The 21,956-nt window shown below is 39.5% G+C and overlaps 1 protein-coding gene across 1 annotated transcript in view; it reads right to left on the bottom strand.

Annotated features, from left to right (window-relative positions):
* The window catches only part of RGS7BP (regulator of G protein signaling 7 binding protein), a 47,242-nt gene extending 42,705 nt beyond the window's left edge, over positions 1-4,537 (bottom strand). Inside the window, exons 1-2 of the mRNA XM_076362105.1 lie at positions 4,354-4,537; positions 1,455-1,621 (exon numbers count right to left, since the gene is read on the bottom strand). Coding sequence (XP_076218220.1) covers positions 1,455-1,621; positions 4,354-4,512 — 326 coding nt within the window. The 5' untranslated portion in view covers positions 4,513-4,537. The remainder of the gene's footprint in view (positions 1-1,454; positions 1,622-4,353) is intronic.
* Positions 4,538-21,956: the final 17,419 nt, after the last annotated feature.

The following is a 21,956-nucleotide window of genomic DNA, read 5'->3' as shown; positions in this document are numbered from 1 at the left end:
TCAATCTCGCAGCAACTGCACAACCTTCAGGACATCTTTGTGTATATGACAGACTCCCAACTGTGAAATGATTACTTAAAAATACTCCATACTCCTAAATGAGCATATATTGATGGTTTTCTTTAGGGGGAAAAAAAAAAAAGATAAAAATAATCCAAGTTAGGTTCTGCTATTCAGATGTTTTATTTTGGTTCTGATATTAGTCTCTCTTTTGAGTCTGAAAGTGCACAAGATCAATTTCACTACTGTTTGCTTCCACATTTTCAGTTTTACCGCATTGAGGTAGTGTACACCGGTTAAAAAGAACTGTTATCTTTTGTTTGTTTGGTTGTTTTTTTAAAATTCCCACAGACTTCAGTAACTTAAAAGCATGTATTTTGTTTGAAGAACAAATCAGATGTTGCAATATCAACTTAAGAGTCTTTGCACAAAATCACATCTGAAAATGTTGACAGTTCTACTAAAATGACCAACCAGTGTTTTCTTCTGTTTATTTTGTTAGTGTGGTCTTCCCTTATATACTAAACCTATGACAGATTTCTCATATACATTAAAGTGATGAAAAACTTCAATGGGGATTCGGCAGAGCTGCAAAAAAAGGAAGTTTTTTTCCAGTGGTGCACAATGGTTTATGGTGGATAAGGCAGGTGCAGAAAGTTCTGACAAAGTGTAGTCCAAGAGAGACACGACTTGGGAGGTACATTTCTTAATACAAATGCCCCTGTCACCATCCTGTGAAGAACCCACAAATAATTAGACTTTGTGTAAGCAGCATGAATTCCCCTTTTGTAAGACACAGATATTTATCCTGGTTTATCTTGCACTGAGGCGTAGTCTCAAGTATGTGATGATACATCCTGTCACCATGGAAAGGAATGTATATAATGTAATATCAAAGAATAAATGAAAACATTATATGCTGGCAAAGCTTCAGTCCTTTCAACACAAACAAGGATTTAAAAACATGTAGAATGTAAACACAAGTTTTCACAATAGTATTTGTATTCCCCCCCCGCTACGTAATTTTCACCTAATTATTTTTTCGTCTGATTTTGTTAAGTCTCTAGTTGAGGTGAGCTAGTTGTCTCTAACTGTTTAATTAGGTATAGCCAGTGAAGGACTGGGCAGAAAGCTATTGCTATTTCACCCTTGAAAGGCAAGGCTTCTCCCTTAATCTTTTTAAGTTGTCTAGTGATACGGATTAAAATCCTGTTCATCTTACATAAAAGCATCCAGTGAAATCAGTAGGATACCATCTCGGTAAGGGGACCAGGATTTGACCCAAAATGGCATTATCATAAGGATATGAGCATTCTGTAGAATTTGTGGTCATACATCTCTATGCCTAAAACAGAAACACGAGTTAATGCTTTTGCTGAAAGTTTCCATAATGTAGTACTTAGCAAAGATGTGCATATGAGTACAGCTTTAATTAAACATAAGTAGACTCCTACCCAGAAATTGCTGCTAGTTTTTGATGAGCCTGATAGGCCATCTCACATCCTCGGGTTCGAGTTTTGTGCATTTCCGCATGCAGAGATGGACAGGTGACTGAGACATCCCCAATGGAAATGACCAGCTCCCGGTATAGAGCCACCTGGGTATTGAACTCCTGGACAAGCTGAAAAACAAAGAGGATTTACTTACATGAGACAGTTAACTACACTGATAAAAACAATCAAGTTTTTAAAAAAACATGCCCAATCTAGGGCTTGTTCCTGCTGCTCCCAATTTCATGGCATGCAGGATCAAGTGTCCAAGATTTAGTAAATGACTAGGGCCTCCATGACAGCTGCCTCTTCTGTGAGCTATAAACGTTCATCTGCAGGAAAGTAGTGTTTCTGCTTTTAATCTCTGAAAGTGTTTGAGTTATTAGTCTTAAATATTAAGCAGACAAAAAAACAGCTGTTTTACTAGTAGCATGAGGTTATTTTTTGCTATCATAAACGACAAAAATATCTCCAGAAATTATTGCCTTTGCTCCTCCTGCTTCCTGATTAACAGCACATTTAGGGATTGGAATGTAGCATTTGCTTTTACACTGGTGATTTTGCTAATTTATTTTGTAACGATTTCTGTTCTGTCACTGGCATCTAACCCAGATTTCAGACTTGAAATTGATCTGAAGTTACTGGCTGAGAAGATGTACCAGAGAGGCACTTTCCAGTTAGGATTCTAGAAAGCACTTTTTCCAATGTGTGTGTGGGAAAAACAGACAAAGAAGTAAACAAACACTTCAACCTTTACAGAAATCTAATATCCAGCAGATACAGAGATGGATACTATTGGGTAAATGAGTAACTTTTACAGTGACGGAAAGATCATTATTGTTTAATTCCACTGATCACGTACGTGGGATTGTATTTTAAGGAAACGAAGCATTTGCTGTCTTCTGAAAGAAAGCACATCATGTTGCACATGGTGGCGGGGGTGGAAGGCAGGGAGCAATAGAACAGAATATTTATTTATCTGTGTTTTGCTCATTTGACCTCAATTTCCAAACTACGTAAAAACAGACAAGAGTAACTGCTCATAATTCTGCAGCCATCACTGCCACCAGGAGTTCAACATATCCCAACGTACAAGCATGCTAAAAACCTGGATTCTACCAGATCTACCAAATTTTAAAGCCAAGCCCTCAAATTCTCATACTCAGATGCGTTACATTCTGAATCTTCACGCATCCCACGGTAATTTAATTACTCTGTATAACTGAGAACTAGTATCGGGACCTGTTTTTTGGCCATGCTTTCTTTAATGTCATTGTAGCAAATGGGTTTCTCTGCTTCTGGAGCAGCAAAACAATCCCAATTCATTCCAGTACATCTGCACCCTCCCACCCCCAAACCCCACACCACACCAAAAGCACACACCAAACAAAGCCCCAGTCACAATATTTGCTAAACCTGGCTTCAACTCTCTCATTCTGTAGCTTAAGACAATGCATGAAAGCAATGGAGAGAAGAAAAATTGTACTATGTTGTGTCATAGCATAATTACTCTGCATTAAGGGAAAAGCATCTCATCCTGCACCTCATAACTGGATGTGCCAGGCACATTTTGCCAGTTCTCACCTGACATCCCCTGTCTAAACAGAGGACGCATTCAGCCACCTCAACATTGCCAAGGAAAACAAAACCACACTGATGTTGCAGCATCGAGACGGAGAACAAGAGAAAAACAAACGGTTTATCTCCTGAATCTTACTGCATCTTGACAACCCATCTGTAAATCATATTTTATTTCTAGTCAGTGAATTCTACAAAGCTAGCACTTCTGTTTAACTAACCACATTATGCTGTTGGGAATGAGAAAAAAGGCAGGACCCAGTAAGATCCACTTGTTGGGTGTATTTATAGAGCTACTGTGGCAGCTTTTTTTCCTTGGTGCACTGGGACTTGCTCCCGATTTTGAAGTATCAGAGTGGATATCTGCCAGCACAATTTGCAGTATTAGAAGAAAAAAAAAGCCAGAATCCAGCAGAACAGAAGCAGAAGGTACATTTCCAATGCCACTGGACAGAGCTTTAGCAAGATGCAGATTTTTCAAGTAAAGTAGCAGCAACTTCATTTGTTTTCTGTTCCTGTCATTGGTTAGAGGAGCAATTTTGGGGCCCAGTGTCCAGCTGACCGTAGCTCAAGGAGCCAGATATGGGGTATATGGCGCTGATTCGGAGGAAAGTGTCAGGATCCAAGCATTTTGAACATGAATGGAGAAAAATGTCATACCAAAATGTGACAGTCCAAAAATAATATGGATGCAGGTGCTTGATCTGAGGTTTTACAATTGCAACCAGCTACTCTGGGGAGACTGGAAACAGGTACCATGTATGTCAGAGCCAGAATTTCAGGGCCTCAAATTCTGAGTCCCGTTTTAGAAGGATTTTAGGGTAGGAGTGTGGTTGCTGCACAAGACAGCAAGCAGACAGTGCAGTAACGCAGTGGAGGCAACTACTTACCTATTTAGGCTTCAGTGAGTGCAAGTCTCGGGACAGATTTGGCCGGATCTAGCAAAAAGCAACTCCAGTTGCTTGGCAGTGCCACGAAGGCAGCGTGCGCTGGGGCGAGGGCTCAGGCTCCTGCAGGACCAGGGGCCCGTCCCCGGTCCCTGCCCTGACTGTCCCGCAGTACCCAGCCGGCTCCCCACAGGTCTCGTTTTCCCTCCCCACTCCCGCCTTTGAACCGCTACGAGTTAGGCTACAGGGCAGCACCCCCGACGGGGACTGCAGTTTTAAAAATAGTGCAATTGCACGTGATGGGAATAGGCAAGCTGGCGGGAGGAGCGGCACCGCCGCCAGCGACGAGAACACTCGGAAAAGATAGAAATTAAGGCAAGCCCATTTGTGGTACCCACCATCTTGCAGTCATCCAGGGCTCTCTGGGTCTGGTAGGCGCTCTCGGAGCCGCTGCCCCGGCGTTCACTGTCGCGGCCGTGCGGCGAGGTCTTGCTGCCCTGGAAGATGGAGGCGGCGGAGCGGGGGCGCTTCCTGCGCCCGCTCGGTGCAGAGCTCATGCACACGCATCCGCCGCGCGGAGCCGCCCGCCGCGCGGGGCCCCGCGGGCGCGGGCAGCGCCTTCCCCCGCCGCCGCCGCCGCCGCCGCCGCCGCCCCGCGGAGGGGTGCGGGCCCGCGCCGCTCGTCGCCTCGGCCCGGCCGGGACCGCGCCGCTCACGGCAGCGAGCGCGGCTGCTGCGGGCGATAGCCTGGCGCCTGCGGGAGAGCGCGGGGAGCTCCCTGCAGCATCGCCTCCGCTACCGCGGGGAGAGGCGGAGGGGCTGGCGCCTTCCCTCCTTCAGCAGCATGTCAGTCCCTGCGGAACCGCCCCGCCGGTGGCATGCTCTGCCGTCCTCCTTCCCGCAGCCGGCGGGGGGGCGAGCGCGGCCGCTGCCGGCGGAGAAGGCCTCCCATCCAGCGGCCGCCGAAACCTGTCCGACGCTCCCGGCGGGGGAGCCCGCCCCGCCGCGCCACTACGCGCTCCCCCGCGGCGCGTCTCGCCGGGCGCCGCTCGGAGGGGCCGGTGGGGCGGCGAGGCCCGGGGGGCTGCTGCCGCTCGCGCTCCCGCCCTGTGGGGGCGGCGCGCTGTTGGCGGCGTCAGCCCGCCGGCCCCCGCCGCCCCCCCGAGCCCGCCCGCGGCGGCGCCTCGTTCGCCCGGCCGGCCGCCCGCCGCGGGAGGCGGCTCAGCGCCGGGGCGAAGCGCCCTCCCGCTGCGTGCCCCAGGGAGGAGCCGGGCAGCGCCTTCCCTTCGGGTGGCCGCAGCCTCGGCGGGAGCCGCCCCCGGGCCGCCGGGGCAGTTTTCGTACGGGCGTTAGCACATCGCCCGTCCAGCTTTTGCCGAAGTTGATACTAATCTTCAAGAAGCTTACTTAGAAAATGTTTTTCTGTTTGTTTAACAAAGACTTGGCTCTCTGCTCAAATTTGTTTTCTTTCACTGAAAAACATCTTATTTTGGAGCTCTAAGAAAAATGTTTGGAGGGTGTGATGCAACTACACTGTAGACTGGTAGACATGGTAGAAAAGATTAACTGATAATCGATTGGAGAAATTATTTCCCCTGTGCTTCAGCACGACAGTGCAGCTGCAGTTCACCAGGCTGATGCTCACACTCCCTCCAGGCCTTGGGCACCAGCCCCTCCAACGCAGGGGGCTGGGGGGCTGTGCCCACAGCGTGTCTGCAGCCACTTTCCCCAGGGCCCCTTGGGGACTGCACTGTCCTGGGGCGAGCTACAGCCTGGGCCAGCTTCAGCTCCAGGGCTGGTCCCGTTCCTCTCTGTAGCCAGGTAGCTGTGGCTGTTTAGCACACTTCTGGTATAATTTTATTTATTCAGGATATTAAATAAAAGTTTTTTTATGTTTCAGTAATGTTCTTGATACCAAGGGAACGCCAAACGCATGACACACAGAAACCCAGTCTTGCCAAGGAGCTTGAATAAGCCAGTGATGACATTCTGGCAGGTTAAGGGCCTCTTTTCAGGCTGTGCTGAGCGTTACTGTAACACAGACACCCTGGTATCGACCTGAGTCTGGACATTGCCTATTAGTCTACTTTGAAACTCTTTTTAGACATTTCCTGCTATTTTCCCAGAAATGGAAGCTACTGGATGTGTGTTAGTGTTGACGGGTTTGCAGCACTTGCAAGCGCTGTCATCACTAGGTAAAACTAAAATGTTCTTGTAATTATAATGTTACTGTTGTAAACATACTACTAGATCTTCAGCATCCAGAGCAGCAAAAACTTGCAGTTTGCAAGTGCTATTTTAAGGACACCACATTTTTTTTCATAGTAAACCTAATTCTATTACTCATAGGAAATAAATGCTTGAATTTGGTGCTGCATGAACATAAGATTTGAGCCAGGACATCATATTGCTTCCATATACAGACAAATGATTACCTAATGACAAGGAAAATATTTTAATACTGGCAAAAAGCAAAAGGAACACATCCTCTCCTCACATCTATATAGAACAAAACATATACATTTGTAAAGGGAAATTAAAACATAGTACTATGCCACATTAATGCTAGTGTTTTAATCGTTGCTCATGTACCATTTTAGTCCTATGATTTAGTCATATTTCAGTCTGTTTCAGGTCTTATTAGGAGCTACTGTAATAGCAATAATCAAATAATACTAATACTAAAACCAACAATAACAATAAATCTACCAAAGAGTGCAGCATGTTTGCTTGTACATTACCTGTCTTGGCTGAAGTTCTGGTCCCTTGAAGTCAATGCCAGAAGTCCCCCTGAGTTTTAATAAGGTTAGAATTTAGTTCCTGGTGATATATCTGCCCTGTATAAAGCCGAGTCACAGCTGAGTTTTGCCCTTCAGCCAACATCTGGAACAGTTGTGAAGTCCCAGTGACCCACAGCGTGTTCATTCCCGATTGTTTGTATCTTCAGTATGTCCACATTTGGAAGTGGATCTGGTGATTCTTTCTGTAATTTATAAGACTGCATGTTTTCATAATTCTTCCAGCTGACCTCTGAAATCATCACAGAACATGGTGAATTTGATGGCACCCCAGGGTTATGCTGGAGAAGCAGGAGTGACAGGGACCAAGTCAGTCTGAGATGCGTAAGAAACAACGATTTTTGTAGACATCTCAGTTCTCAGGCTGGGGGCAAGACCTCCAAGCTAAGCCACCAAATGCTGTTGCAGGGTGGGCAGCGGGAGCAGTTAGACTCAGTTTGAAAATTGTCCTGGTTTCGGCAGGGATAGAGTTAATTTCCTTCCTAGTAGCTGGTACAGTGCTGTGTTTTGGATTTAGGGTGAGAATTGATAACGCACCAATGTTTTAGTTGTTGCTGAGTAGTGCTTACACTAGCCAAGGACTTTTTAGTTTCCCATGCTCTACCAACTGAGAAGGCTGGAGGTGCACAAGAAGCCGGGAGGGGGCACAGCCAGGACAGCTGACCCAAACTGGCCACAGGGACATTCCATATCATGTGACGTCATGCTCAGTACATCAACTGGGGAAAGCTGGCCGGGGGGGGCCGCTGCTCAGGGACTGGCTGGGCATCGGTCGGCGAGTGGTGAGCAATTGTACTGTGCATCACTTGCTTTGTGTATTATTATTATCATCATCATATTATTATTATTATTATTTTGTTACAATTATTAAACTGTTTTTATCTCAACCCACGAGTTTTTTCTAACTTGTGCTCTTCCAGTTCTCTCCCCCATCCCACCGGGTGGGGGGAGTGAGCGAGCGGCTGCGTGGTGCTTAGTTGCCAACTGAGGTTAAACCATGACAAAATATATACCACCAGGAAACAAAATGCTCTCTTGAGAAAACAGAGCTACATACGCTGCAATGCTTTCCTGAAAAGAGAGAGACATGATTCTTTCCTCTTGTCTGAACGAGAGTTCCTGTAACAAATGGCCTTATTCTAGCTTTGTCTCCTGGTGTTTAATGAATTGCAACAAGCAGGGGCTTGTTGCTCCCTCCTGCAGCATCCTCTCAAGACCATTTGTAGGTGACCTTGAAATAAGTTTGAAGAGTACTTGGCCCGTTACACAGTCAAATTCTTTGGCAACTCCACAGCTCATAATGAATTAAAAGTAAATATGTAGGCTTTGCTATACTTAGCCTATATTGTAACTCTAAAAAATGAACTGAGATGAACTTTTTACTTGAGAGTCTCTTTTGTTCCATTTTGTTGTAAACTTTGTCTAATCCGTTTATTTCTCTGGTCGTTGGCTTCTGCTAATATTTCCCAAGGGTGAGTAGAATGTAATGGACTAGATAAGTTATGCAAGAGACACCGATTAGCTGAGAAATGTGAGGAGATGTCTTTGGAGGAAAAAAAAAAGAAAGGCAAAAAAAGGCAAAGGAATAGAGAAGGCGAAAAAGGCCATTTCTGTAGAAAGAAATACAGAGAGAGAAGAGGGAACCCAGAAACAGGTACTGAAGAAAATAAAGGAAAGTAATTCTGCATTATGTCCTTAGGACATAAAAATAAAATACAAGTTTTAAAGTTAGATTGAAAATGAAAACTTAAGAATAACAACAGAGACTTTTCCACATTTCTTTAAAATATTTTTTTAAAGAAAGTGAACTGACTGTCTTTCTAAGTAAATATGGTACATTCTAAACAGAGCACAAATTTATTCCCTGGAAAGGCAGGGTCAGACCAGCGTCTGGAGGTAAAGTACTCGATTTTTGTACCAGGCTTCCTATGGAGTAAAACTGTTTAACCCTCATAAATAACAATGTAATAATGCATTTGAGAATTGCGGCTTCAATGGCCATTTCTTTTTTATTAATTTCCTACGGGCTGGGAAGTTAGGGAAAAGAGTGCCACAGGAGGCACTATTCTGGCCTGATTCCATCAGTAAGTCTTTTATGTATCCAAGGTGTTAGCCTCCCTGACTCCAGGGATAGTGCAGGGCTTACTAAGTCAAATCATTTTGTAGCAAAGATCGCACATTAGTATATTTTTAGTGCCTATTGGTCTAATACCAAGATATAGAAAAACATCATACTTAGTCTCTTTAGAAGTCAATACAGCGTTTTTGTCCCAAAATACAGTAATTGAGTCTTTTTTTTTAAATGTCTAAAAATAATTTATGTAGGTACTCTGCAAAGCAGGGAAAGACATCCCTGTCTTGTGAAATTTATAGCCACAGTTCAACAAAGACTAGCAATATATTAGATGAGATTGTAAAGCAAATAGGAACATTTTTCTAAGTTCTGTTGTGTCAGTCTCAACAATTTCCAAGTTTACTTAGGAAACGGATGTCCGCGCAGTGTATTAGCAGTGGAGATGCTGAGGAAGAGGCTTCTTTTGCTTGCAGTCACTGGAAGTTTTAAAAAAATGCAGTCATTAGTGAGTCCGTCTGTAGCCATCAGCCCAGTACAGGCGTGTTGCTTCTGGTTATGAATGCATGAAACAACATGCTTAAGCTAGCAAAAATGTCAAAATGGCTTACTTGCCTTCTCTGTAAGTATTGCAAAAGACTGTTTGTGACACTTAAGTCATGCCCTGAGGATGCTAGAGATTATTGTGGTGAGTTTTGGCACTTAAGAAGTATTGTATTCCTTAAATCAGAGAATAAAAGAAATTCTAAATCAGATAATCCAGGATTTTTTCCCACCTTCTGTATTTCCTTTACAACAGGTATTTACATATCTAATTCCAACATTAACTTATATGGAAATACCTGTGGGAGCACTCAGGTAGCTAGACAACTAACTGTTTCAAATTTAGCCAGATTTGCCCAACACAATTTAATGACAAGGAAATCTAAGAAAATGGCCCGTACAACCAGATATTTTTTGCTTTCACCTCTATGAGTATAACCTTTTTAAAACATCATTACTAAAATAATGCTAATGCCATCAGCACTTCCATTATTATGAGGAAAAAACAAATGCCTACTTTAAAAAAATAAACATTAGCACAACAAATCTTCAAACTGCAGAAATTAAGAATTATTTCTGAAAAGAACAGGACTAACATCAGTTTCTCATTATGAAAGTATCAATGGAATCATTTACCTTCAGGTCCAGTGTAGTCAATAGAGTACAGAATGATTGCAATAAATAAATATAAATTTGCCTTAATGTTATCTTTTTTGTGATAGAAAATGTGGCGTAAAAACAAAGTCACACAATGAATGGAAGAGAAAAAAGACCTCTGATGAATATTCCTGTAAATGTCTGCAAAAAAGCCAAGAAAAATTATCTTTAAGGTCATAAAGCACAAAAAACTAAATAATTTTAAAATACTTACAAGAACTACCAAATAAAAGTTAAGTTTTATGATATTATTTAATTTCCTTACAAATAACAAGTCCCATGACAAATTTCATAAATGACTAGGTAGTAAAATATTAGCAGAAAGTCTTACACATAATAAATCTGTACATTATTTATGGAATGGTGAAGATCAAACTCTTAAGGTAAAACATTGCAATTATTAAAAGTAGAACAGGAACAGCTGTGGAAAAGAAAACACCATGGATTCATCAGGAACTGTAAGACAGAGGAGTGAGAGAATACAGCTCTAGCCAAATGGATGTTTAAGAAATTAATGTCTACAGATGTATCAGTGCTTTGCTACTTAGAAAATGCAATGTTTGGCATATAGCGGTTTGGAGACTGCTTGATGGATGCCTAGGAGAAATATGTGGGGGTTTGTGTTTTTATATTAAATGTATACACTGCAGTCCTCTGTGTATATACTTAATTCAAAAACACAAGTATAATCTTCTGAGAATCTGAGACTGACGCATAAATACCAAAACCAAATAATCTTCATCCCCCTTACTCCTACAGGAAAAATGCCTGGACCAATACAGAGGCCTGCCACTACATCTTCAGGAATGTTTTAAAAAGTCATATGCTTTATAGAAGTGGAATAGATGGCAAAATTCGTAGTCATTATCATGTCCATGGTTGTTCTGTAGACCTATGTGGTTACTAGAAATAAAAGTCCTACACAAAATTTCTGGTTTAGTTGTTACGAGAAGTGGTTTGCCACTGTGTCTATGCTGTCTCCTAGTCACATGGTTCAGGTGCTCAGAAATGGAATAGCAGGCAGCATAAACAATACCAACGAGAGGAATCTTGATAGTAGGCTACATGTATACATTTTTTTAAGAAAGATTATTTTTATAATATTTCAGCTGTGCTCTTTCAAGATTTTAAAAAGCAAAGGTCCGATAACATTTGAAGAAGGACAAATATTTTCAGATTTCAAAAGCAAGTCAAGGATAGTAAAACTTCACTACTGTATCCAATGTAAATACAGCACAGGAATTATGCTGTTACAAGGAACAATCCAAATATAACTGTCAGCGCTAGTGACCTAATGAAAAATCTGGAAACTAAATCAGAGTGGACACACAGGCTTAGTCAGTTTGACAAAATTCTGTCTGTTGTAAGAAGGTGAGAATACAACTCAAAATTAGTAAACTCATTGGAGGCGGCAGTACTCTGAAACCTCTTCTGTTTGCCATCTGAATTTGGCCTGTGAAAAGGCTTTTGTTGGCTACTTTATATCTCCACAGTTCTGCCTGTCCTGATAACTATTCGCTAGCTACATGTTTGAAAGAGATATTGTAGCTCTACAAAGCAAACCTTGACTTCATTTTCAGTCATTCTGTTGTTGCACATTTCTGTTAAATGGTTGGAAGAGATACAACATTGATTTTTTAAAATTATCATTACTTCACTTAGGAATTAATGTTTTATTGAAATGAACAGAAATAGATCACAGCCTCCTAAGAGCTATCATCTGGACTGTTACTTTGCAGGTTCAATACATTTTCACATTTGAAAGATTATTTTAGTAACCACATTTTCATATTTTCTTTAAATGAAAGCTTAAATCACATGGAAAATGATGTGGTTTCCATGTAAGTGTTGTTACAGCACACCACAAACAATGACTTAATCCACTTTTGGTACATGGCAAGTGCAGCACAGTTCATTTTTACATGAAAATGCAGTATGGGTTGAATCAAATGATCGGTGATTTCAGTGGGGAAACCCAAGCTCTTATTATGCCTTACAAGCTTTTTATCCTTGCTGCTCTGAGTAACTGCACTGAAATGAAGCCATTCTTAATAGAAACATATACTGCCAAGTGCCTTTGTTGTACTTGTCCTTAATCAGCTATCAACCTGCCTTCACCAAGCTCACCAACCTACTAAATTCACCTTTTTTTTTTTTTTTTATTTCATGGGAATAATTTTGAACTCAAAACAAAGCAAACGAAAGCTGTAATTGTTCTTGATGAATGCTGTGCACTTCTGAGAATCTGGCTGTGCATGTGTGACATACAAGGACAGTAATGAGGACCTTCCTTTTTGCTTTCCTGATCTCTAAATACTACATTATCTTTTTAAAAATCTAGAAAAGGATTAAGAATGATGGCACTGCCTGATGTTATTCCAAGGACACTCACTGAAAGCAGGGAGAGTGTTAAGGAAAATTAGAACTGAATAAACTAGGGAATTTAAGAATATGAAAAATAGACTCTGAAAATCAACCAAAAAAAAGCATATGATTATCCATATGAAAGCACACGAAAGATTCCATCCCCCCCCGCCCCCAGCCCTGGTATTTTAGAATGGTAGAATGGTGGCTTCTCAGAAGATACTGTCCAGGATTTCCAGTTTTGTCATTTTATTACATGCACGATTCTGCAAAGTGTAGTGAGTTGAAGACTGATTTAATTTTCTCTCTTTATCTGTGCAGAAAGTTTGGTAATCCTTATTGTGGTTGTGCTGGTTTGCTGCTGTAGGCTTGCAGTTTTACCTTGTTGGTTGGTTATTGAGGCGATGGAGAGATTCATAAATAAGAGAAGTGGCCTTCTGCTTGTGGTGGCAGCCCCATTGCTTGGAACCTGAGAAACATCAGGATGAAGGCTCTGGCTGGCAACTTCCCTCTCCTCTAAGTCTTCCTCCTCCTTTCTGCTTTGCAGACGACAGAAAGAAGAACCACCCTGCCTAATAATTCTTAATTGGCTTTGCATGATAGTGAAATAAATAGCTTTGTAAGAGTCAAAAAATGATTAAAGACAATCATGAATTCTGAAGAGGGAGGGTTTAGGGAGACACATTGACCAAGACCAATGTTTCTGACAATGTATTTCAAAGGCAAAAAAAGAAAAGCAGCTTAACTTTTAATCAATCTTCCTTAGATTGAGAAAAAGGACACAGCATGTGGGAGGACCTGCAGAGATTTGGAAAGATATAGCACATCCTTGTCTTGAAATATGTTTTTAAAATCCCGCATGATGCTGTTGCGCTGCCAGTAAAGAGCTAAAGATTTGAGAATGTATGACTACTCTCCTAAAAATATAGGACTGAATTATTGTATAGAGGCAAAGAAAGAAGTGCTTGGTTTCAATAGTGTTTCATGGATTCTTTCATTAATTTTCTTAAAAAAAAATCAGAAATTTTTGTTCTTGCCTTTTCTTTTTTCTGTTCTTTTTAACTTTGTCCTATTGTTTCTTTGCTTTAATTTCTTCATGGTTTATGCCATGATTTTTTAGTTAGCCTGTTTTCATCTTCTGTTTGTTCTTCTAGTGTCATATTATCCTTCTACTCTATATTTTGTCCTTATTTTTCCCATTTCGTTTCTCACTCATTTCTCTGTTGTCCACACTCCCATCTGTTTTTTCTGTGTGATCAAAGAACAGTTTTATGTTCTGTTCTTCTAGATGGCAAGTGGAACTACAGTTTTGAGGTTAGCGTGTCAGATCTCCAAATATGAGCAAAGTTCAAAACTTACCCTGCATAGGCTAAAACTCATGATGAGAGAGGAAGATTTATTATACAAAAGGACCTTTAAAAATGACAGAAAAATTCATACGTAGACACAGACTACACTACATGGTAGACTTACAAGGCCAGATCCCTAGTCCTGCCTTTGTTCACCACGAGTAACCACAAGGGACTGGAGAAATCCTATGGAATATGTGCTACATATATATTGAATATATATATACTATGGATTAATATCTGCTTATATACTATTTCTTCCCCTTCTCCCTGGGCAATGCCAAAGCTAAGGGAGGACAAAACAGTTTGAACAACAGCTCAAGGTGTAATCAATGGATTACTCTTAACATGGGGTTAACATGAATGGGGTTGAAGCAGATGCAGGCTGAGTCCAGCTCTGTTCAGTGTTGCCCATATCCCCCAGATGACAGTATTGGGAATATGATTATTAAATTAGATGACATGAATGTGAAAGGGATAGCTGCTGGAACTTAGGCAGATGAGAATTCATTGTGATCCTGACAAATCGAAGATACCACCTTTAAAAACGTTGTGAAATCATGTAAGGAAATGTGTAAGATACTGCAGTTTGGTAGAAGTTATCCACCACACAAATATAAGATTGCGGTAGGTAAAACCCTGCAGAACAGGATCTAGGCATTTTTGTTGTTGACGTGAAGGTGAAGCTATTAGTAAGAAACCCCCTTTTAATACCAGGAGGTAGAATTAGCATTATAGCTAGCAAGATACATGAAATAATAATTCCACTTAATATTTACTCAGTCTTGGCCTCACCAGTTGGTAAAGACCTATCCAGTCTGGTGCTTTGTACTTCAAGCATGATGTGCGCCACTTGGAGAGAAGGGGGAGGGAGAAAAAAAATCGTAAGGTGGACTAGAAAACATAAACTCTGTAGGGACTGACAGTACTGGAAGTAGATGACTGAGGGAAAACAGCAGTTCTCAAGTACACAAACTGCTACAGCATAAGGAAAGGAATAATCTTCTTTCTCCTGGCATCATAGAAATATATAATAAATTTCAGCAAGAGTATTTAGGTTAGATTGAAAATTCTTTTTAATGTTAAGGATAGTGAAGGGCTGGATTAGTTTTCCACAGGAGAATTTAATTGAAGGTTTTTAAGAAACGTATAGACAATCTTCTGCTAGAAATTACACACGTGTTGTTAATCACCCCTTGGGAGGGAAACTGGATTACAGACTCCTCAAGGTCCTTTTCAACTCTGTTCTTCTGCATTTTTTTTGAATTACAAAAATATCATGTCAACTTCGTAAGAACTATTAACTTATAAATATTCCTATAGGAGGTAAAAACTGCTTTTGCAACCTTCTGCAGTCTTATGAAATGTGTTGTCATTTCATGGAAGTTTGTCAATTCATGAGACGGATACTTTCTTCCACTGTATCTGCCACTACTTCAGCATCTTTTCCACTTTTCAAATTCAGTACTGCTGGAAGCAACATTTCTTAGCATTCAGTTACTGGAAATACTCTTCCCAATAGAGCACTAGGGAAGTGATTTAATGACAGCAGTATCAGTGCTATTAAATATTCCAGAAATTTGTACAGCTTTTAAAGATATGGGTAATGAAGAAGTGGGGAAGAAACGAAGGATGAGAAAAGGATAAACATATACTAACATGAAGAAACAGGGTGGAAAAAGCTGAACAGCAACAGAGAATGCTTATGAATGATGAAATAAAGTGAAACGGAAAGCAGTAAGAGAGCAGTTATTTAGGAGTGAAGGTCAGAGTGAGAAAACGCAAGTCAGTGGGACACAGAAAAAGAGCAAGTCCACATTTTGCCTGTAGCCTTTTTCTATTTTTCCCTCTCTTTCTATTCAGAGAACACCTGCTGTTGACATTTGAAAAAGAATGGAGTGTTCTAAGCATTGTTCATCTGTTTTGTTTGTAAATATTTTCAGTTATTTTGAGGAAATGCCGAACAAAAGCTTTACTAATTCAGCAGTGAAAAGGAAGCTACAAGTATGGATGAACAGCAACAAAAGTGTGTCAAGTGGGCCTGGGTTTTGGTTTTTTTTTTTCCCTTGTAGACTTGCAACAGATACAAAAAGTTTAATTCCCTGAATCCACTTATTATTTTTAGTGGAGACTGCTTAAATCCATCAGCTTTATGTGTAGCAAAAAAAGGAAAACGCATGATTCCTATTTTAGATGTGCTACCCATTTGCAGTATGTGGTAAATAAATCTAAGGTAAATTGAATTTCATAATACCTGTAAGTCTGTTGGTTTATTCCCCGTTGTGGGTGGTCACCTGCAGCTTTTTGATTATAAGTTGTCTCAGGCAGGACCTTGTGTTCTTACCTTTAATGCAGCCTGTGGTCTTTGCATTGTCAACACAGCCTAAATTCTTGATGTGATGGGCAGAAAGACATTGTTTTGATCCAGTGGCGGAAGTAGTGCTCTGCAAGCCTCAGCATAGCCCCTGTCACAGCAGGACAAGCACATGATTTGTATCGTGGCAGCATCTTTGTGGCTTTTCCACTCCTGTTAGGGGTGTACCACAGTGTATCTGTGCTCTGCAGAGTCCAGCTTCATGGGGTACATAGGGTGTAGAGCATGCACCTTTGAAGGCTCTTCCCCAAAACGCCTCTCTACAAGTGGAATATCCTCTTCAGTAATGAATGAAGAGTCAAAGTTTGCCTCTAAGATTGTGGAAATAAAAGGAAAATCTAATCCCAGAAGCATGGGGCCGTAATATAAAATCACCAGTCAACAGTAACTTCTTTAGAAAAGAAAACAGCTCATCTCTAATCTAAGTGCTACTTGTAGCAACTATGGGACCATTACTTCAGGGGAGAAGTAAATCCAAGACCATTTAAGTCTATGTAAGATTTTTGGTTTGGCCTACAATCTGCTTAGAAATTAACAGGCAAACCATACAAAGTGTGCTTTTGTAAAGAAATACTGTTTAATAAACAGAGTAATTGACTCTTAGTTGAAACAGACTTTGCTTTTGATGTGGGCAGCAAGTGTTCAGACTCCCAAATGAGATTGTGACAAATAGTTTCAGGACTAGTAGACAACAAAACTGGCAACTGAAACCAGCAGCGCGGTAACCCGGGAAATTATGAAACACAAGCTAGTTTGTTTGGCAACTACCCATATAACTAAGGCAAAGGTCCTTTAGGGTTCCTAAGCCAGCACAAGGCTTCTTAGGAGCCAAAAAGGGAAAAGAAAAATAGGTCAAGTAGATGATTCTTCCTCTTAGGGATTTCTTTTGTTTGTTTTGCTTTGTGTTTTCAAACATATCTGTCCTTTCAGCCATGGATTTAGTTGGGTGGAAGGATGAGGCCAGCTAGTCTTTCTTCAGTCCTTACTATTTTTGGTTACTCTTTTGCAAAGCTCAGAGGCTAGTTAATTTTTAGGAAGTAAATTTAATTCCTTATAATCAAATTTGGTTTTCTGCGCTTGTTTTACATATACTCCAAAACAAGAATGTATATATCATGAAACATGAAAAAATAATATTTTTCAAAGAAAAGTACTATAAGTGGTCGTATCCATAAAAATCTGCCTGTCTACACACCAACAGTCACTTTCATATTAAATAGTCCTTCTGCTCATGCTAGTGCTATTTCAAGATTAATAAGTATGTGGGATTTTGCCCTTAGCAATTAAATCCTCTGCAGAAGCAGCTTACCATCCAAAACCCTCTAGGATGATTCATCGAAGAGGGACCGTTTCAGGGACTACACCAGTAGCAGGTCCAGGATTTGAACTGAAATCCCACTTAGTGCTGCCTTTATGTAGGATTCTGTAACATACGCAGATTGAAGAATTCTGTGGCCAGTATTTCTTATGCCTACTGTTGTATTATTTAATGTTTTTTGTAGGCTACTGAGAATGATTTTTTCCTTTCCTCCATATTATTTCATGTTCAATACAGAAAATAATATTATACTAAGCTGAGAGATATTTTTTTTTTTACCTCAACTATCTGGGCATTAAATGTAAAATTTTTCTTGAGCCTTCATAAAAAAATGGTCCCATAAGGATGATTTATGATTGTTTTAACTTGGGTAACTTGTGAACTGGAAGTAATAGATGCACAAAAGTATCCTTTACAATTGTGTGTATTTAGAATAGCTGCAAAAATAAATAAAATTGATCCAGCTTTTTTTGCTATAAAGGATAGATGGACTAAGTCCCCCTGTTGAGTTTAGGGACAAGGTGAAGTGTATGTTTCCTCAATCTCTAGCTCATGGTAAATGATACATAAAAGAGGCACTCGGCTAAAATTTACAGTTATTTGTATTAACTTTAAAAAATTACTTTCTGAAATTATGATTAGGAAACCAAGAATTTGATTTTGGCGTTGGATATTCTGGAAGAATATGTACAACAAATGCAGTTTTGCAGGTTTCCTCTGCAATGTATATGATGGATTTACTTTGGAATGGTTAGGTCACAGCACAGTCAAAAAAAATAGTTAAATGGAATAGCATAAAAATTGGGTTAACAGGCTAGATACCTTTGCTACTATAAACAAATTAACCTAACCTACACAAGTTATATCAAAGCAGCTAATGAAATATCTGCAAAACTTAAAGCAGAAGGAGCAGAGCTTATCAGTTTATGACACAAATGAAGTGTCAAACTTGCATAGAATATCCATGGAGTAGATCTGATACTAGTTAGCCATGACAATGATTATGAAATAAAAAAGACTAATGGAACATGCATTACGGAAAGTCTGATTTTAGAAATTTCTCAAAAAATCCCCCAAACTTTGGTTCATCCTTTCAGTATAATTTTCAAAGAACTGACATTCTGGGAAATCCAGAAAAAGATTTATGTACAAAATCAGTGATCAGTGAGTACACTCAGAACCTTCAGGTGGGTCTGATTTTCTTAATGATTTATTTAAAAAATAAACAGCTAATAAGAATTAGGTTCAAATGTATTAAAAACCAACGTTTTCAATGGTCATATCAATAATATTGGGCCAGGAAGCATCTCCATATTCCTGGACGTAGAGCTTTACCATGGCTGCATCCTGACTCTGTATCTGAGTGTGAATTTAGGGGGTGGGAAGCTCTAAGTGCTCTGTGTCCTACATTCTGTATTATTCTAGATATACTAGCTATACTGTGTTTACACTGCGGCCATGGGATTTTCCTGCTTTCATAAATACAGTTTAGATTTATTTTTAATAGCGATTTGTGAATTAGTTTGCCCTTCTATCTTGAAATGAGATCGATATTTCTTCCTACGTGCAATGTGGCCTATTTTTTTTTAAATTGTTTCAGTTTAATTTTTAATGGAAGGTTACTCTAGTGCATCCATGAGTTGATTACTATTAAAAGACATCATTGTATCAAACTTAGTTTTAAGCTCACCTATGAAAATGGCATTTAGAAATCTTGTCATTTTTCCAGTTCAATCCTAAAATATTACTGTATCTGCAGAATATAGGAAAGCTCATAGTAAAAAACCAGTACCCTTGACATCCCCCTGCGTGTTACTTCCTGAATTCTTGAGAGAATGAGTTGGTAATAGTATATAAATTATGTGGCATATGAATTATATGAATGGTATATGGATTAATATGAATTAATTTATCCTTGACATAGCTACTCATTCAACAGTTAGAAGCAATGGCAGAGTGAAAGAATGCAGCATTCAATAACATTCTGTTTTATGGGTGCTGGGACTTTCTAACTGAAAGATCACCATCCATAAGCATTTCCTTTATTATAAATATTTATTAGTAATACTACTGTAACACTGCAATCTCCAGAGCTTTATACTTAAATCCCTTATGTGGTTATTGCTGTTGAGTTGCATAGTGCATTCCTACTGTGAATAAAGTATTTCTGACAAAATACTAAATTTAAATAAGCTATTTTCTCTGATATGCAGCACTGATACCATTTACAGTCAACCACAGGTACTATAAAGCAGTCTTTGCCATGCTGTAGTAGCATGGCTTCTGCTATATACTCTGCTTCTGAGGGGACTCTGGAGATGACAAGATAATTTTAATTAGATCATCAGTATTCACAAGAGATGCTAAAATCTAGCACACATTACAGTAAAACTTTGAGACTGTTAAAGTTAAGTTGACTGTGAAGTTGATTGCAATCCCTGATTTTAATGGTCTTTAAACTGCAGAAACATTTCTGTTGCTGACCACAGGTGAATTTGTTTTGATCATTTAACTGGGAGAATAGTTAAGAAAATTGCTCAGGAAATGCACGTGGGTGATGATGGTTCCAAGAATGGATTTAAGCAACAAGCTACAACCTGTTAATTTGATGTACACGGTTATCAGCTGTTATCATGTATTCTCAAGTTCTGGCTAAATTCTTCTTAGTCTTATAGGATTTAGTACAATCATTTGAATCCTTTTACCTTCCCCTTTGCAAAGGCAACACGAAACAAAAAAAGGGTAATTTTGACTTTTCAAAGCTCACAAATAAAATCCCAGATATTCTTTGCATTTGAGAACTGATTCCCTGCATGAGAACAAACTCCCCTAATTCAGTCACCTGCAGAGTCATCTCTTGCAGACCAGCCAAGCTTTCTTCCTAAGGACAACGATGGATAGAACTGTATTTATTATTCTTGCGGGAATGTCTTGGGTTTATCATCTTACAGCAGGTTTTGATCACTTCTGCTGTCCACTATCATTATCTGCAGATCTTTTATATTGGATATAGTAAGAAGAAATGCTAGACTAGAACTCCCCCTGCTTAGATAAACTGCAGAGATGTATTTTGTAGCTTTGTTGGTATTGTTAAACTTCTCATAAGCATGGACGTAGAGTGGAAGCTAGGTGGCTTTAGAAGTGTTGGTATTAATTAAGGCCAAAACAAATGATGTTTTATATGACTATTCAGATTTATGGGACTGAAGGGATAATACACATTTTTCATGTTTGTCTTTTACTACTGAAAATTATAAAACAAATCTGATTTTTGAAACACATTTCTAGAATTAAGGAATGTTTGTTGCAAATAAGTATATTGGGAATCTTATTATTCAGCATCTTTTAGAAGTAGTTCTTTGTCCAGCTGATACAGAACTAGATGGTTGTGTAAATACCGTAGGAGGAGCAGAAAGCAGTCTAGGAAATCCTATAGACAATGCAATACTAGAAGCTGCTTATGCTGATGAAGCACTAGCTACTTCAGTTCATCATTTAAAATGTTTTTGGTAACCCAAAATTGGGTTTTGAATATGTTTTGAATATGTTAATATTTAACCTTGGAAATGTGTCTTAATTATTTAGTTTGGAGTAGCCCTTCCAAAGTATCTGAGTAAGAACAAATCCACAAGTCAGGGATTTGTAACACGAAAGAAAGCATTCAAAGATAGTTACAATTATTAGAGGAAAAGAAACCTCTGAAGAAATTAGGAATTTAAAATTAGCAAAAAAATTGTAAAAGTAAATCTTAATGCTTCATATATCAATACACATACTGAAAATATCAGCATGTTAATGTGTGAACTAATCACATAAGCTAACTGATTCACGTTATGATTGAAGTACGATAACATACATACTGGTGCATATATGAACACATAGTCTTACGAGAAATAATTTTAAAATTGGTATATATAGGTTAGATTGTATTGGTGATTCCCATTACTTAAAAGATCTAATTTTCTGTACACTCTCTGTCTTTGTGTTGGTTTTTTTTTTTTTGTCTTTTAAATTATATGGTATCCAAGGCAGGAATCAAGCATATTGTGTTTGTAACGCAAATATGGTAAGAGTGAAGAATGATGCTTAGTTAAAGCACAGCAGTATTGTAACGAGACAAAATAGCTTGGGTGAAATCCTGGTTGTAGTCTTGAAAGCAACATGATTTTGCAATTATTTCCACTCCTCAATCAAATAAGAAGCAATCTGAGAACACATTTCCTACATATAAAACCTTGATCTTACTAAATCTGCAGAGCAATTGGCTTTGCCAAGTATGCTTTAAATCAAAATGCTACCGAACCATTTAAAAAATGAAAGCTTCTACAAGTCTTCACATACAATTAATTTTGGTGGTGTTGCTATCTCCATTTTCCTGTTCTTCCTAGCTAATAATTACTCTCTTTATACTGTTTTTTGTTTGTTTGTTTTTTTTTTTTTAAATCACTATTTTACCTGGTGCCCAGATGGCTTTGGTTTTAAGTTGGTTTTATCATTATTTTATGATGGAATGGATTACAATTGAGA

This window comes from Aptenodytes patagonicus, chromosome Z (assembly GCF_965638725.1).
Source record: "Aptenodytes patagonicus chromosome Z, bAptPat1.pri.cur, whole genome shotgun sequence".
Lineage (NCBI taxonomy): Eukaryota > Metazoa > Chordata > Aves > Sphenisciformes > Spheniscidae > Aptenodytes > Aptenodytes patagonicus.
The sequence above is the reverse complement of the archived record's forward strand: the minus strand, read 5'-3'. Positions and strand labels throughout refer to the sequence as shown.